The sequence below is a fragment of the Stomoxys calcitrans genome, chromosome 4 (assembly GCF_963082655.1).
Source record: "Stomoxys calcitrans chromosome 4, idStoCalc2.1, whole genome shotgun sequence".
NCBI classification, from domain to species: Eukaryota; Metazoa; Arthropoda; class Insecta; order Diptera; family Muscidae; genus Stomoxys; species Stomoxys calcitrans.
Window position 1 is genome coordinate 50,288,391 of NC_081555.1, and position 17,594 is coordinate 50,305,984.

Here is a 17,594-nt window from a genome sequence, read left to right on the forward strand (position 1 = left end):
TTTGATAATAAAATTTAATCATTGCAAGTATTGTTCGTTTGTAAGACGATTCATGGCTAAATTATAGACCAAACTGAAGATATTTGCCAGAGAAACAAAACACGAAACGTGCGGGAGCTGTTTAAATCAGTTTTGTCAAAAAGATAATAGCTAAAAAATCACCCTTTATATGTATATTTGAATAAGTTTAAAAAATTTACAATTTTATTCAAAAGATATTCCTTACTATGGTGCATTGTCCAACGTTCCTCTAAGTGCTTGCAGTACGAGCCATAACTTTATAAATAAATCAAACAATATAAATAGTCGATAATATTGGTCGTTATGTTATCAATGATAATGTCACGTATTCCATAATCTGTTCGCACAATCTTTAACGTTTTGCCGTAGTATGTTATAAATTGAAAGCTTTACTGCCTTTATATTGAATTGTAATCCTCATGGGCATACATGCTTTTATAATATTACTATCTGGCCCGGTGTGATTCGCTACACCCATAAGTGTTTATTATATATGCTTATTTAACTCTCAAATAACTTTCATTAAATTCCCATATTGTCCCGTTTGGTGTACATGTTCATTTTGGGCACAAGTTTGGGGTGAGGCCAGCGGCCTGTGAATAGATTGAAGAAGTACGGCCCAATGACGGCGCCAGCCCATAAACCGCACCGAAATTTGACTTTTTCTTGATGCATTGGTAGCTATTGCAAGGCTGATCTTCACTCCAAAATCGACAATTATGCTTATTTACGTAACCATTAAGCCAAAAATGAGCTTCGTCGTAAAATGGAAGAAGCGCGCGATGAACTTTCTTAACAAAGCACGCATTTTGATAATAAAATGTAATAATTGCCAGCATTGTTCGTTTGTAAGACGATTCATGGTTAAATTATAGACCAAACTGAAGATATTTGATGGAGGCCACCGTAGCGCAGAGGTTAGCATGTCTGCCTATGACGCTGAACGCCTGGGTTCGAATCCTGGCGAGAACATCATAAAAGTTTTCAGAGGTGGTTTTGGCGAAGCTAGGAACTACCTTACACACTCCAGGGACACTGGAATCTGTGGGTACGCCTCTAGCGACATGTAAGCTAAGTTTTCAGACCAGGCCCGAAGGGCAACGAATGATAGATGGTCACAAAGAGGGGGCTGTGAGCATTCCAAACTATATAGCCTCATCTAGACATGAAGAGGTCTACCGGTTTACTGCCATTAGCTAGAACAGACGTCTCACTCATTGTGTCCGTCATGACAGGTCACTGTCTGACAGACTGAAGATTGCCAGCAACGACTTTTGCAGAAGCTGTAGCGACATCGAGGAAGAGGAGACAATAGAACACCTTCTGTGTGTGTGTCCCGCACTAGCATTTAGAAAGAGTTCCACTTTAGGTTAGGTTGAGAACCTGTCTGATTTAGCGAATGTGAACATTCGCAAGTTATTGGACTTTTTAAAGCGATCTGGATTGTTCAACGGTAGGAACTAGAAGGCTTCTTCCTTCTTCTGTTCCTGTGGTATCACAATGGACGAAAACGTCTAAGTAAGTCTGGTGGCAGACTGCCACTTAAACCTAACTTAACCTCTCCTTTGAATCTCATATTGTCCCGATCGGCCTACATGTTCGTTTTGGGCTGATTTTTGGAGTGGGATGGCCCCCGTGGAACTTGACACCAAATGTGTATATTAGTTTCGTACTCTTTTTCCAACACTTTAATTTTTATATAATAGATACGCAAAACATGCATACAAAGAAATGGTACATTGGTCATTCTTTGGTACAGGGTATTATAACTTGGTGCATTGGTTTACAACACAAAGACGAAGAACTAAACGATTTGTTAAGCTATCGATCGGCCTAGAATAACTTCTTGATTCGATTTAGCTTTGTCAGTTAGCTGGAATTTGTTGTCAGGTTGCCATGAAATTGGCAACTTTTTGGACCCAAGGACGATTTTGGGAAAACTCGGTCTTTATTTAGATACTAGCTGGTCCGGGTTCGTTCCGCTGAGCCTTCTTTTCTTGTTCTTGGTACGGAAAGTGGATATTAATTCCGTGCTCTACTTCCAAAAACCTTTCATTTGAGTCCCACATTGCCATGGTCGGCAATATGTCCGATTTGGGGAGTGTTTTAAGGGTGGAGTGGCCCTCAAACTTGGATATCAGATTCATTATCTTCTCTGAAATTCCATTAATCTGCTTAAATCTGTTGAATATCCAAATCCAGGAACTTTGCGACTAAGTTCAAAGGGATCTAGGTCTGAGTCGAGTGGCTTTGGCAGGTGACGTGTGTCGTGTAGTCCCAGTTCACAATCAGGAGACACATCCTGCACGTTGACATCAATCCTTGCTCTCTGTAGGAGTTCAGACGGCTGCATCTACCGGATCGTAATTGAGCTAGAACTACTCTGGGGCCGAATTAGCGCATTCGTGAACGAGTAAAATCGTTCGAAATATCTCTATTGTGAATTAGCTATTTCTTTATTCAACGAGGATTTTTTAAATTTAACAACGTGAATTTTTAAATCGTTCGTAATTTATGAAAAAAATTATATTAAAATGAGTATGAAAGTGGTATAACGTCCATTAAATACCAAATGAAATTTAATTCGATACGAAAGCGGCTCCTGGTTTGCCGGTGGAGGTCAATTTCTTCAGGTACAATGGGAGGCGATCATTCTCCAAGGACCACATTCAACCGGTAGCTATTCACCTCATCTGCTTCTGTGTCAGCAAGTATGTTGTCTAGACCCGTTGTTCTAGGGCTCTCTTTTGTAGCGCTGAACCTCTCACTCTAGACCACCTTAAGGTTTTGAGCGGTGGATACCTATCCACAAGATGATGATTTGGATGGTCCCTGCGATAACATCCCAGACGTTATTGCTTGGATAGCATGTAGTTGTCTTTGCACAGTAAGGTTCTTTGTCCCCTACAGCCCGTCGCAGTACGAAGAGCGGTGTTCTGACAGATCTGAATATTATTCCAATGCGTGTCACATAGCTGGCGATTGGCGCTGCATAACTTACCACAGACCAGTCAACTGCTTTGTAGTTGGTAAACAAGGATTCTATGTTGTTGTTGTAGCCACATTTGCTGCGGGAACATGGTGGCCATAGTCTCTAATAAGTCGCCTCATAATATCGAGGATCATAGGCACTCAGTCTTTATGAAAGGCCGATGTCGCCAGACCTCTCACTGAGACTCTATGCTCGATACCGCTGATTGTCCGCGACTGCCGTTGCAGGCAGCTACTGTGTATGGAGGCTTCACGTGACAACTATGAGCATCTCATAGATCGGACCACAAAGTTCCAGCCTGTATGGTGTTCACAGCTAACCCTTGCCGGGAAGGTTTTTTTTGTCAGCACCCCAAGTAATGCCGGTAAGTGGGGAATTGAGGACCTTGTTTGTACTTTTGACTTTGTCGCAAATTGCTGTGGGATATGGGGAGAATGTGTGACAGCTGTCAAATGTGGCTAAGGATTTTGGAACATCATGATTAATGATCATACAATTGTCCGCATATGATACGATCTTTATGCCGTCTGGAGGGGGTGAAATGGAAGATTAGTAGAGGTTCAACAGTGCCGAAGATATCACTCCGTCTTGGGGAACTCCCTGTTTCACTATATATCCCTAAATTAAATCAATGATAGGCGACCACACAGATAATTAATGAACTAATGTTTAAGGCCTGTATGGAGGAATGTGTTAGCAACGTCTTAAAAAGATTGCCCGAGTGCTTTTGATAGGTTCAGTGCCGCGAGAACCGTCCTGGTTGATGTCACGGCAAATGTGTGCGGTGAAGACATGTGCTATGCAGTCTGTTGTGCTATGCAGTCTTCGAAATCCATGCTGATGCTCGGGAGGAGTAGTCTGTAAAGCGTCTTGGCTACTAGTGTGAAAAGGGAGATTGGTCTGTACGACTCCCACTTATTCTAGTTCTTTCCAGGCTTCAGTAGCGGGATCACTGCCCATCTTCCAGACATCAGGTGCTATAAGAGTGTTCAAAGACAGGTTGAGGACAGTTTTTAGATACTCGACTTCAGGTAAATCCATATTCTTCAGAATCAATGTAGGGATTCTGTCGGGGCCTAAAGCCTTGGATGACTTGTCGCCACGGATGGCATTTGTTGTGAGGACTGTCTGTCGGCTCGGAGACCACGGATAGGACGAATGGCTCTCCTTCTAGCACTGTCACTCTCGGGATGCACAGTAAATTAACGGTTGACCAACCTGGGACAACCCTTCGGGTCAGTATCAGTTACGTCGCCAAAAGTGACTGAGGTCCTGTCATTCCTTCTACCGGGGTTCGAGAGTTACTTAACAGTAGACCACAGCTTGCCTAACTGGTACCAAATTTGAAGTGCTCCAAGTTTTGCAGCCACAAATTCCGCTTAGGATCGTCGACTACCCTGTTTATTTCCAGATTCAGTTCCCTGAGGTGGGTGTCATTTCACTAAAGCGGCGATTGGTGTATTATCTGAAGCCGCCCCAATCGGCCATCTTCTGGTTGATAAACGTCGGGCGCTCAGATGTTTTGAAGTCGGGTGGTCTGTCGACGGTGAGTATTATGGGGAGGTGGTGGATCCCAAAGAAATGACGGCTTGGCATGATACGTCCCTCAGGATATCAGAGCATGCAATAGATATGTTTGGCGAGTTGATGCACCTCCTCGTAATCATTTATTTGAGTCCCATATTGTTATAATTGGCCTATATATTAATTTGGCGGGCTTTGGGGTAATAAGGCCCCTAGTCAGACAACCCCAAACTTGGATTCCAATTTTTGTATTCATGTTACTATAAGAGGGCAAACAAAATTTTGCTTGAATCGCTCAACCCGTCTGCGAGCTCTAGCGTTTTTGCAAACTAGGATAAGGTGGAGGGTGCTACCCTTGATATATGAAAGGGGAGCCCCTTCAGATATCAGTTCACGGGAAATGGTAAAACTCGTAAAAATATTCCTACCTATACGTGCTTTCATGACTAGTAGCCATAATTTAATGTACAACAAATCTTCCATCCCGCCGACGAGAACAGCTTCAAATATTTTCACCGGTGGTTATCCCCTCACTAAATGCTGGCAACATTTGTGAGTATTTCAGCCATGTACAACTTCTCAAAGAGGTGTCACTTTTCAGTGACGTGCCATTCGGACTCGGCATGAAACAGGTGGTCAGCTTATCATTGAGCTTAAATTTGGATCGGGCAGCATTCAGTTGATATTGTGAAAAGTCATTTTCACTCTGATTTGTTCCGTAATATTGTATAATGTTTGGGAGACACTAAATCACATTGTACAAATCTTCCACAAAAATCTTTTAACCGATATGTGCTTTTATGACTGCAGTAGCTATAATTTAGGTTACAACAAATCTTGGAAGAGATTATATTCGATATCTCAAAAGGTATGCAAAATCAAAATCTGACTAGATTTAAACATACATTGTTTTCATCGTACCTCAGGGGTTGTCATGTCTGCCTTTGACGGTGAACGCTTGTTGGTGGTTATCCCCTCCTAGTGCAAGTAACACTTATGAATTATTTACATTAGGTAATCAATTTTGCAGCTACCATATCTTTTTCGTTTTCGTATTTGCTTAAAAGTAATAGGTAGACTCGGTGAGGAATGGTTTTATTGGGTTGCCCAAAAATTAATTGCGGATTTTTTAAAAGAAACTAAATGCATTTTAAATAAAACTTAGAATGAACTTTAATCAAATATACTTTTTTTACACTTTTTTTCTAAAGCAAGCTAAAAGTAACAGCTGATAACTGACAGAAGAAAGAATGCAATTACAGAGTCACAAGCTGGGAAAAAATTTGTCAACGCCGACTATATGAAAAATCCTTTACTTCTACTTTTTGGGCAACCCAATAAATAGTCGGCTCCGGTCGTCATTTGTATTTCCTTACTTTGCCCCGGGCTAAAGTCCTAGATAGATATATGTGGCGTAAATGTATGGACACAATAACAGTTTTTAGAAAAATAATACAAAACAGACGATTTGTCGGTGAAGGCCAGAGGAGGACTGCCGTCAATAAACTTGGTTAACCCGAAGCCTTTCGGGGCGATGCAGTCCGAGTTAAGGGAGTGAGCGACGAACGCGCATGCAACATTGTGGTACAGCGAAACGGTCGTTAGGACGGCGAAAATCCTATTAGTGAAAGGAAGCAAGAAGGAAGTCAGTATGTAAGCTCACTTATGTAAAATCGGTGCGGCAAGTGATATCATGTGAGATAATATTGGGTTGCCCAAAAAGTAATTGCGGATTTTTCATATAGTTGGCGTTGACAAATTTTTTCACAGCTTGTGACTCTGTAATTGCATTCTTCCTTCTGTCAGTTATCAGGTGTTACTTTTAGCTTGCTTTAGAAAAAAAGTGTAAAAAGTATATTTGATTAAAGTTCATTCTAAGTTTTATTAAAAATGCATTTACTTTCTTTTAAAAATCCAATTGCAATTACTTTTTGGGCAACCCAATAGATGATGAGACTTTGGAGCATTTCCTTTGTCATTACCCCGCCTTCGCGTCTAAAAGACGCCGGTACTTAGGTGGAGACACAATATTAGACATGAACCACCTTAGGGGAGTGGTATTGAAAACAATTAAGGATTTTGTAAGTAACACGGAATTTCTAACTTAAATTTTTCTTTTTAGAGGTTAATTTTTTAGTATTTAGAGCGCACAACAAGCCGATTACTGGCTAAAGTGTATGTTCATAGTGGCATGGGCGGATTAATATCTGCACCCTCTTTTCAACCTAACCTAACCTATTCTTTTCCCTCATTATGTTACAAAAAATAGTACAATGTACAATAAAAGTACAATGGGTTAGGTTGGAGTGACTGCTTTTTAAACTGACTCAATTGGACAATTAGGTCCATTGTGATACCACAGTAGCTACAGACAAGCCTCTAGTGGGTATTGAACCCATGACCTCCGCATTGGTTGTTGTTTTACCAGTGTGCGGTGGCAGCCCTTGCCCCCGTATTGGTAATTCGCCCATACAACAACTCGGCGTACCTTAAACTACCAACCTTCACAATCCACAACATAGATATGATGTGAAAATAATTTTTATCCAAATAATTTCTCCAACGATAGATACTCACTTGCTTCGCTGAATATCCAGGCAATATATAATAAGTACTCTTCAAAAAATACAGCAAATTAAAAATAAACGAATTACTTATTAGTCATCACAAAGTGGCTAGTGTAAAACCAGTTTTTGTAAACAATTTCATCATTTTTAACTCTCGCTGTATATTCATAAGAATATCGTGCGCTTATTAAAAATCAAATAACAGCCACCTAACAACGTCACGCTATTGTTGAACAAATTATTTCCCAGATTCATTTTGTGAAGCATTTGGTTGAGGTATTTATTACAATAAATATTCCTATGGTTCTCTCATTGCTTGTCAATTTTGTGTATTATTTTTTTAAATATCAAACAGTATTTAGCGATCCTCTGCTATCAGTTTGTGCTAGGAAAATAACTACAATAACTCTCAAAACGAGAAACCCACATCTGTTACAGCGGTTTGTTTCTGTTTTTAACTACAAACCGAAAAGAAAGTAACAAAATCGACATCTGATTTACAAATCTTCTCTTGAAAACATCGCCATCACCATCAGCTGCAACAACGACAACAGCAACAAAATGAAAAAAAAAAAAAAATGAAAAATTCGATGATTTCATCAAGTTATCTGTCGTCTGCTGTATGTTTTTGTTTCTAATTTGAGTAAGCAAAAAGCAATTTATATTTTTCCATACTTAATTCATAAACCATAGAGCAGAACGCAAAGAGAGTGTCAAGTAGTGTTGTCTGGTTATTGGCCGCGGTTTTTGTGAATAGAAAATATAGATTATTGAACACTCAAAAGGCCATATCGCATCACATCGATTACAAAAGGAGGTGGCAGTAGTTTAAACTCTACTTCTCTGATTTTTCGTTTGTAATTAAAAACCTCAGAGAATGGGCGTAGTTTTGTCGCGGTGTCGACCAACACCAAAGGAAATAGAAGGTAGCAGACTATGACGTCGTTACTGTTGTGTATCATTCAAAACTATGTACATATTTCACAGAAATTTGCAAAAAGTGAATAATCCTTTGTGGGTTTTTGTTGCTGTTGCCAGAGCGTTGACTAACATTGAAATTAAAAACAAAAAAAAAAAAACTAGAATTGTGATTCCAATAAAGAATTCAAGACTGACCTCTAGATGATGGTGTGAAAGTAAGTTTAGAAATTAGTTGTTGTTGTTGTTTTAACAGTGTGTTGTACACTAAGGTGGCAGCCCTTGCCGATGGAGAACTCCATCGGGTCAATCCGGTACGTACAACCGGCTGCCATGGGATTGAGAAATAAGTTGTTGTTGTTGTAGCAGTGTTATACACCGAGGCGGCAGCCCTTGTCGATGAAGCGTTCCATCGGGTCAATCCGGTACGTACAACCGGCTGCCATGGGATTGAGAAAAATTAGTCAAACCCCAAAACGATAAGGACTTAGTGCATACAATTCCAATTCTTCCAAAAATTCCAAAAATCGTACACTTAGTTTTGCCGGTTGAAGTTCAGTTTACGGAAAAAATGGCAAAAAAAATCTTAATATTTTGAATACCCAGGAACATGAAGCCCGTTTTTTCGGCTCCTCATCAAGTGAAATGACGCCGAATATTGGCAAAATGGTACTTAAATTAAAGGAAACGTCTGTTTGCGCTTTCTCTTTTGATCTTAAAATCATATTTAGATTCCATTGCAGGATATTGTCCGGCTATAGAACATTTCGTCTAATGCTTTCCATTCAATGACTAGCACAGCAAAGAGCTTTCAATAGTATGACAAAATGTCTGCATTGGAGCCTGGGGGTCTACATTGAGAACCCAGACTGAGATCTGTTTTAGACTGCCTGACCATAATACAGTCCTGCAGGCGGAGATCCGGGTGTGAACATCTTTACGGACAGTAAAATGGCCATAAGGGCAATAACAACCAGGACGGTAAGATCACGACCAATCTTGGAATGTAAAAAGGAGATTAATGCCTTCTCTGATAATGGCACAATCCCCATCGTTTGGGTGCCGGGTCATAACAGAGTAAGGGGAAATGAAAGGGCAGACGATTTGGCAGAGAAGGCCAGAGGACTGCCGTCAATAAAATTGGTTAACCCGAAGCCTTTCGGGTCGACGCAGTCCGAGTTAAGGGCGTGGGTGACAAATGCGCATGTTATACTGTGGAACAGCAAAACAGTCGGTAGGACGGCGAAAATCCTATAGGGTGATCCGGATCGTGAGAGGACTAAGCTATCACTGAAAGGAAGAAAGAAGGAGGTCAGTATAGCTATTGGTATCATAACGGGACACATAAGACTACGAGCTCACTTAAGCAAAATCGGTGCAGCAAGTGAAAGCATGTGTAAGGAATGTGGGCAGATGATAATGAGACGTTGAGCATTTCCTATGTCTTTGCCCGGCTTTCGCGGCTAAAAGATGCCGGTACTTAGCTGGGGACACAATAACAGACATAAACCAACTAAGGGGCGTGGCAGTTAGGGATTTTGTAAGTAGCTCCGAATTCCTAACTTAGATTTTCTTTTTCGAGGTTACTTTTTTAGTATTTAGAGCGCATAAGAAGCCGATTACTGGCTTAGGTGTATGTCCATAGTGACATGGGGCGGTTTAATATCCGCACCCTCTTTCCAACCTAGCCTAACCTAACCTAAGGGAATATGTAGCGCAAACAGACAAACCAAACAAAAGGCACGTCGCATTTATCACTGCCTATACACAAAACAGCACTGGCAGCATCGGCCGAGAACAGAGAACAAATAAGTTCGGCAAAATTGTGTTTTTTCGTTGCTATTGGCATTGCTGGATAAGTTACGATTTTACTTGTTTTCTATTGCGCTTGTGAATCAAGTCGTCTTAAAGAGCCCTGTTCAAATTCAGATATGTGCTTTCAAACCTACTCTGGTTGGGTTGGTATGCAAACCACCATGTGATCCATTTATCAAATTTCAGCTGATTTTGGCGAATCCGAAATCGTGTTGCAGAAAACCGGTCAAATGCTTTTGAGCAACATCACACATTTTGCCTTACTTTTGAAAGTTCTTTGCTGTGCTATTCTTTGAATAGAAAACATTGAACAAAATGGTCTGTAGCCGTAGCATGTAGCAATATCCTGCGATGGAATACGAAGAGGCCAAAAACTAAAAAAACGTGCGTTTTTTTTTTTAATTTTTTAAAAAAATAGTCTATTTACATTACCATTAAATAAATCGCACAATTTTTTTTGATTTTTTTTTTTTGAAAATAACGCCATAAGCGAAAAAATCTTTCTAATTTTTTATTTTGGAAAAAAAAATGTTGTTTTTTTCTTGGAAAATAACGCCATAAGCGGCGAGCACCCGCCTATTAATTGTCGTATTCTACGCAAAATTTATTTAATTCTAAAACCATATTGCCTTTATTCGTTGTCATTTAACTTGATGAGGGGGAAAACCCCTTTTGAGGCCCCCAGGCCCGAGCCCAAAAAACTGACTTCATGTTCGTGTTTCTGGGGTCAATTTAAGGAGGGGTGCAAAAAATTTGATTTTTTTTGCAATTCCACCCCCTCCCCCCAAGTTGTAAATTCGGGTGTTAAAAGTTGTAAATTTGGTCCGCACCCATTATGTTGAACTTCGGGCGAGGTGTCGAGATTCATAATAAAATATTCCGCCATAAAGACCGATCTCGAACTTTTTTACAAAGCTGTCGTAGCGCAGAGGTTAGCCTATGACTCTGAACGCCTGGGTTCGAATCCTGGCAGAAACATCAGAAAATTTTTCAGCGTTGGTTATCCCCTCCTAATGCTGGCGACATTTATGAGGCACGTTGCCATGTAAACATTTCTTCCCAAAAAGATGTGGCTCTGCGGCACGCCGTTCGGACTCGGCTATAAAAAGGTGGTTCCTCATCATTGAGCTCAAAATCAAATTGGAGAGCACTCATTGATTTGTGAGAAGTTTGTCCCAGTTCCTTAATGGAATTTTCATGGGAAAATTTGCATAGCCGTATAGTCCGTTTTGCGATTAAATGTAAAAAGGATGGGCCCAAATTGTACTAAAAACTCGATATCAAAGAAAATTTGAAACTGCAAGTTGTTTTTGACACCTCGAACCCTTGCCGGTTATAGTCTAGATCGGAACGTAATGTGATACAGCTGTATAAATGTATATCGATTTCTCGAATACAATTCTTGCGTTATAAATAGGATTTTGGTCCGGCCTAACTTAACGTGTTTTTCATTTTAATTGTTTAGCGAACTAAAGTGGCCGAAACTGGGTCGCTCCGTGTATCCCTTTCGCGGTTTGCTTATGGGTGGGGCGCCCCTTAGATAGATCAAAGTCTTTGTTTTTGATTTAAATTTTCATTTATTTGTCAATATTTCGCCCATTGAAAAAAACTGAAAATTTAAATAAAAAAACGACCTTGAGCTTGAATTAAAATAAATAGTTGAATTTTTTTATTTATTCATTACGGTTTCACATACAAAAAAAGTCACATACTATAATAATAAAATTTTATTTTTATAGTATGTGATGAGTTAGTCATTACAGCAAATAGAACATTGAATTTAACTTGATTAACATGTGTGAGCATTAATGCAATAACGAAATAAATCAAGAGAAATAGGAAAAACAGAAGAACAATATAACATATACAAATCGTTTATAGACAGGTCACACTGAAGAAAAATTGCCACATTGGTACGATTTGGTCAAAAGTGTGTGAATGTGAATAAAACTTTCTCAGCACACCAAAGATGTACTCGTAGCAGCAACATTGTCACTTCGTGTTAGGTTAGGTTATATTAAAGGGCTCGCGCCTGGCAACCGCAGTTGCCAACTCGGAGACCTCTGGTCTATTTGGTCCGTCCTAGAAAGAAAAAAATAGGAAAGAAGAGAAAAACGAAAGCTATTAAGAAAATATAAATAAAAACGAAAAAAGACCAAAAGAAGTCTCGCCGACTAGAAGGTCGCCCCGTCAGCCATCCCAGACCCTTGCAATATTCTAGAATGACTCGGTGGTCGAATGACTGTAGAGATAGATTCACCCATAATCCCCCCGTCATCGATGGGCACTGGCTCAGCAGATGCTTAATTGTATCCAATTCCTCCTCTTCCCATTGACCCTGCAAAAATCCTCATCCTACCGATGAGGCGATAGGCTCGCCATGTCAGCGATCTGGTCAGTGGTCGGTCAAGACTCCCGCCAACAATCCAACTCGGCCGCAGGGCCTTGGCAAACCTGCAGCCTACAATGTCAGTCCAAGCCTACAATGTCAGTCCATAGTAGGAATCCGCCATCCCAAACAGCCACACAAAGGAGCGTTTACCATCGGCGTCGCACTTCCAAAGTCCATCCGCGACTCAAATCTGGCCAGCTCGTCAGCTGCTTCGTTACCCATAACCCTTTGATGCTAGCACACTCCGACAGCACCCTCTCTGACTGTCCACATAAATGGTAACAGTCTGAGAGAGCCGCCGCTCCTGACTCAGGATCACATCCAAAACCCTAAGGATGACGTTAACCTCTGCCTGAAAGCTACTGCACCCATACAGAAGTCAATCTGACTATTCGAATTCTTAAGAATTCAACAAAAACCACTGGCCCAACATCCAAATCCAAATTCAACAAAAAACACTGGCAGACCAGAATCTACTGGTTCTCCAAAAAGCAATTGCGGTTTTTTTAAAAGAAAGTAAATGCATTTTTAATAAAACTTAGAATGAACTTTAATCAAATATACTTCTTTTACACTTTCTAAAGCAAGCTAAAAGTAACAGCTGATAACTGACAGAAGAAAGAATGCAATTACAGAGTCACAAGATGTGAAAAAATTTGTCAACGTCGACTATATGAAAAATCCGCAATTACTTTTTGGGCAACACAATAGGATAAAATCATAAATCTACTCACCTCTTTCATTGATATCAGAACTCCTCCATTGATATCGGAACTCCTCCATTGATATCAGAACTCCTCCAAGATCAGCGCACAAGCGTCCGCACCGCATCATTGGGTCCGATGGGTGCGTTTCCTCATAGGGCAGGTATACAGATGAAATGAGCAAGGGGGTCGAGTTTCTCCTCTTTAATCTCACCGCCGTCAGATCGTCATTGATTTAATTAGATTGAACGATTAGATTTAAGCTCTTTTTATCCATGTCCTTATCCGCCTTGTCACCCGAGATGGTTTAATTCTCATTGCTCAACCTAGAGGTTTTTGAATCATTGAATTCTCTACAGAGGAGTTATAGAATCGAAGAAGAACTTAGCTCGAGACAGCCACCGAGTGTTACTTTCTTTTTTTGAACGAACCCGTTCGAACCCTTTTTTTGACTTCTGGAGCCGGACACGGCAGAACTGAAAACCCAAACTTTAGTCTGCATTCTCTATCCCTCAGGTAGCGTTCCGAATCCTCGTCAATATATGCCTTCAAAATCAGATCTTCACTCTGCGCAGGGTTTTGTGGAAATAACTTTCCACCTGTCTGTGCAGTGCCCGACCTTCTGCTTCCTCAGCAACGACAGCAGGTCCGACTCAGTACCATCAGTCGGGATCCATACTGTAGCCACTATCCGAACAGGCAATTCAGTCTTTAATATAACCTTGAGCTTCGCCCCTGACCAAGGGGAACTCAATGTTCTCAATTGCCCAACACAAGAAATCCTTGAATTTTTCGCTGGCACAATCCTTCTCCTCAAACATTATATCATCGCCCCACTTATCTGAAAGCATCAGCCTGACTAACCTGATTTCGAACTCCTTCCAGTGGAGTGAGCTGACCTTTCCATCAGCTTCCACAATGGCCAATCTCTAGTCCGTAAGGCCTGTTCGCCCCTTTCCAACCTGTCGACCGGAAAGGTATTGTGCGTGTGGGATTCCCAGTGGGAATCATGCTACCTGTAGTGTTATTCTCTCCATAGGAGACTGCTATGAGGTATATTGCGAGAGAGAAGCCGCCCGTCGCGAGTTAGAAGGCTCCTCGACAATTGGCAGAGGACTCCTCCAGGCCGAGAAAGTTGGTGCAACCACCTTCATGCCTCCAGACTCCCTCTCTCTCTTAGCCCAGTCTCCACTGGTGTTACTGCGACTGGTTACGGGCCATTGGTTGCAGCATGAGCGCCACCTCTACCCACCCGGACACTGAGACCTTTGTCAGACGAGCCAACGCCATCTGTCTTCTTCGATTCCACCAGTAGTGAGAGAGTTGCATCCTTCTTGCCAGCGATCTCTGACTGCATTATGGTGTTATCCTTCGCGGACGGATCAGTCGGACGAACAGAAACCACCTCGATAGTCTCACCATCACCTTCTCGCCGATAAACCAATCATCATCGGTGTCATTGTTGTCATTGTAATTGTTTTTGGTATTTTTATTGTCTTCATTCATTATTCTTCTCCCGAGTATAGCGGAGAAGTGGTCCACCGCAGTACTTGGCAGCAAAATCGCCTATTACTTGCTCAAGCAACTAGTTATCTGCAAGGCTCCTTTCGAATATAGTCGCTTAACCATCGACTGCAAACCTTGGGACGTAACATCCTGACTATGGGGGGACGCTTCTCTAATAAAGTATCTCTACTATCTGTAGAAGGAGAAAGCGGCGATGATCCTATAAGTGAGGTGACGTACGGATAACGACGCTGAACTCTTGAAATCAATAAATTTTTCCAACTATGGAAGGGTAGCCCATTTGTCTCGATTCTTAAATGAGGTTCCCATTGAGTTAAATTTATTTGCTTATCGACGCAAAGACCTGAGAAATAAATTCCCCCAAGGGATCAATAAGGTACTCTATTTGGAAAGAAAGACAATGGAGGGAAATTATTTATATAGACTTTTCATCTAGTCATCATTGCATTCTATATGATTTCCTTTTTGGAATAGGCCAAATGGTTTAAACAAAAAATCAAAAACTAAGCACAACATTTAAATTGAAACATTTATTGCAGATGAATATGATTACGATTTAATTGTAATTGGAGGTGGTTCCGGTGGCCTAGCGTGCGCAAAAGAAGCTGTTGCTAATGGTGCTAAAGTTGCCTGCTTGGATTTTGTCAAACCCACTCCTTTAGGTACCAAATGGGGCATTGGCGGAACTTGTGTAAATGTTGGCTGCATCCCCAAAAAACTTATGCACCAAGCGTCACTGTTGGGAGAATCCGTTCATGTATGTGAAACATCTATCCGAAATTTGAAAACGATGTAATACTCAAAATAATTTTACAGGAGGCTGCCGCTTATGGCTGGGAAATTCCTAACAAAGAGGCCATAAAACCTGACTGGGAGAAATTGGTGCAATCTGTGCAGAATCACATTAAGTCCGTGAACTGGGTAACGCGTGTTGATTTGCGGGACAAGTAAGTGATAGTGCTGGGAAAGTTTAAGATGGAAAAGTCTTAATGCAAATGTTTGCTTTTATTTTCTCCTTCTGCCTAATTAGAAAAGTCGAATACATAAATGGATTGGGTTTCTTCAAGGATCCCCATACAGTTGTGGCGAAATTGAAGAATAACACCGAACGCACAATTACGGCAAGCAAAATTGTTATTGCTGTCGGTGGTCGTCCTCGGTATCCCGATATTCCTGGCGCTTTAGAATATGGCATCACCAGTGATGATCTTTTCAGTTTGGATAGAGCACCAGGCAAGACATTGGTGGTTGGAGCTGGCTGTAAGTCTGAAATTTTGTAATCCTAATCAAAAATATTATAATAATAAAACACAATTTTTATGCAGACATTGGCCTAGAATGTGCAGGTTTTCTGAAGGGTTTGGGTTATGAGTCCACCGTTATGGTTCGTTCCATTGTGCTGCGCGGCTTTGACCAACAAATGGCCAATATAGTTGCTGATTCCATGGTTGAACGTGGTATACCCTTCCTGCACAAAACCATACCGAAGTCTGTGGAAAAAACTGAGGATGGCCGACTTTTGGTCAAATATGTCAATACTGAGACACAAGAAGAAGGCAGCGATGTTTACGATACTGTTTTGTGGGCCATTGGTCGCAAAGGTTTGGTGGATGACCTTAACCTGGATGCTGCAGGAATTCAAGTTAAAGCTGACAAGATTGCCGTAAATGAAGCCGAACAAACAAATGTACCCCATATTTATGCTATTGGTGACATTATCCATGGTCGTCCGGAATTGACACCTGTGGCTATACACGCTGGTCGGTTATTGGCACGTCGTTTGTTTGGTGGTTCTAAGCAAATCATGGACTATACGGATGTCGCTACTACAGTTTTCTCCCCCTTGGAATACGCTTGTGTCGGTATGGCCGAAGAGGATGCTATCAAAAAATATGGCGAAGATAACATTGAGGTATTCCACGGCTTCTATAAGCCCACTGAATTCTTTATCCCTCAAAAGAGCGTTCGCTACTGTTATGTGAAGGCTGTTGCTGAACGTAGTGGAGATCAAAAGGTATTGGGTCTTCATTATGTTGGACCAGTCGCTGGAGAAGTTATTCAAGGTTTCGCTGCCGCTGTCAAGTAAGACGATGCTATACATAACCATTGGCACTTGCATTTTCATCCTTTTTTTTTTTTGGTATTTTCTTTTAACAGATCTGGGCTCACCATGAAAATCCTCTTGAACACTGTGGGCATTCATCCCACAACCGCCGAAGAATTTACTCGTCTTTCGATTACAAAGCGATCTGGTATGGATCCCACTCCCGCCTCTTGCTGCAGTTAAGCTGTTAAATACTTGATGGGTACTGCCTAATTTAAATATGTTTAGAAACAAAAAGAAACTTAAAAATCATCAAAAATGTTCACACCGGTGCGCACAAAACATAATGTAGCTTGGAAATAGATTTATATGGCGGATTTTCCTTATCGAATGAATCTAATTTGGGGGCTTCATTAAGTTTTGTGAATACGGCCGTCAGTGTTTATGTTAGTAGGAAAATTTTCACCAAATCATCATCCTTATGAAGTTTGATGAGAAAAATTAGTTTTTGTCATCAAAATACTGGAGGTAGCTTTCGAAACCCACCATCCCCATTAGTTTGTATTTATTTCTTTCCCGATTATATAATGTGAGTTGCTGATTGTCTTAGATTTCTTCATTATTTTCATGTTTTATACGAAGCCAAGCTTAGTGTTTTTAAGCTTTCTTAGACTCACAATAAAAATAAACACCAATAAAGTTGTAATAACATCACGGTTCAATAAAAAGGATATGATATGTAAAAAAACCAACTTGATTTTTTTGTTTAAACCGCAACGACTTTGAGCCATTTTAATTTTATTTTTCATATTTTGATGGATGGCTTCAATTTAAGATAACTAAAGTAATCAAAGTGCCAAATTGTCTTCACATGATTATTTGAAAAGTTTATTGTCCCGCTTTTAACCAGGGACCACAAGTAACCATTTTTACTTTCCCAGCCAATTCTGCTCGACTTACAATCAACTGTCTTGGAATAGTTCAATAAAGAAGAAACTGATTGTTGAGATGTTTGTCTCATGGTTGGTATAATATTCTCCTTAATACTTTCTTCAAACACTTGGCCCCAAAATTTTTACTCTTTGGGGGA

The 17,594-nt window shown here is 40.7% G+C and overlaps 1 protein-coding gene across 4 annotated transcripts in view; it reads left to right on the forward strand.

The window, feature by feature from the left end:
• LOC106080851 (thioredoxin reductase 1, mitochondrial) overlaps window positions 1-17,256 on the forward strand; it is a 27,356-nt gene extending 10,100 nt beyond the window's left edge. For 3 of the 4 annotated variants that reach the window (XM_013242445.2, XM_013242443.2, XM_013242442.2), the window contains exons 2-6: window positions 15,000-15,217; window positions 15,277-15,407; window positions 15,491-15,720; window positions 15,786-16,542; window positions 16,618-17,256. In XM_013242445.2, coding sequence (XP_013097899.1) covers window positions 15,000-15,217; window positions 15,277-15,407; window positions 15,491-15,720; window positions 15,786-16,542; window positions 16,618-16,747 — 1,466 coding nt within the window. In that variant the 3' untranslated portion in view covers window positions 16,748-17,256. Of the gene's footprint in view, window positions 1-7,801; window positions 8,031-14,999; window positions 15,218-15,276; window positions 15,408-15,490; window positions 15,721-15,785; window positions 16,543-16,617 lie in introns of those variants that run through there. The other variant, XM_013242444.2, reaches the window with a different exon arrangement.
• Window positions 17,257-17,594: the final 338 nt, after the last annotated feature.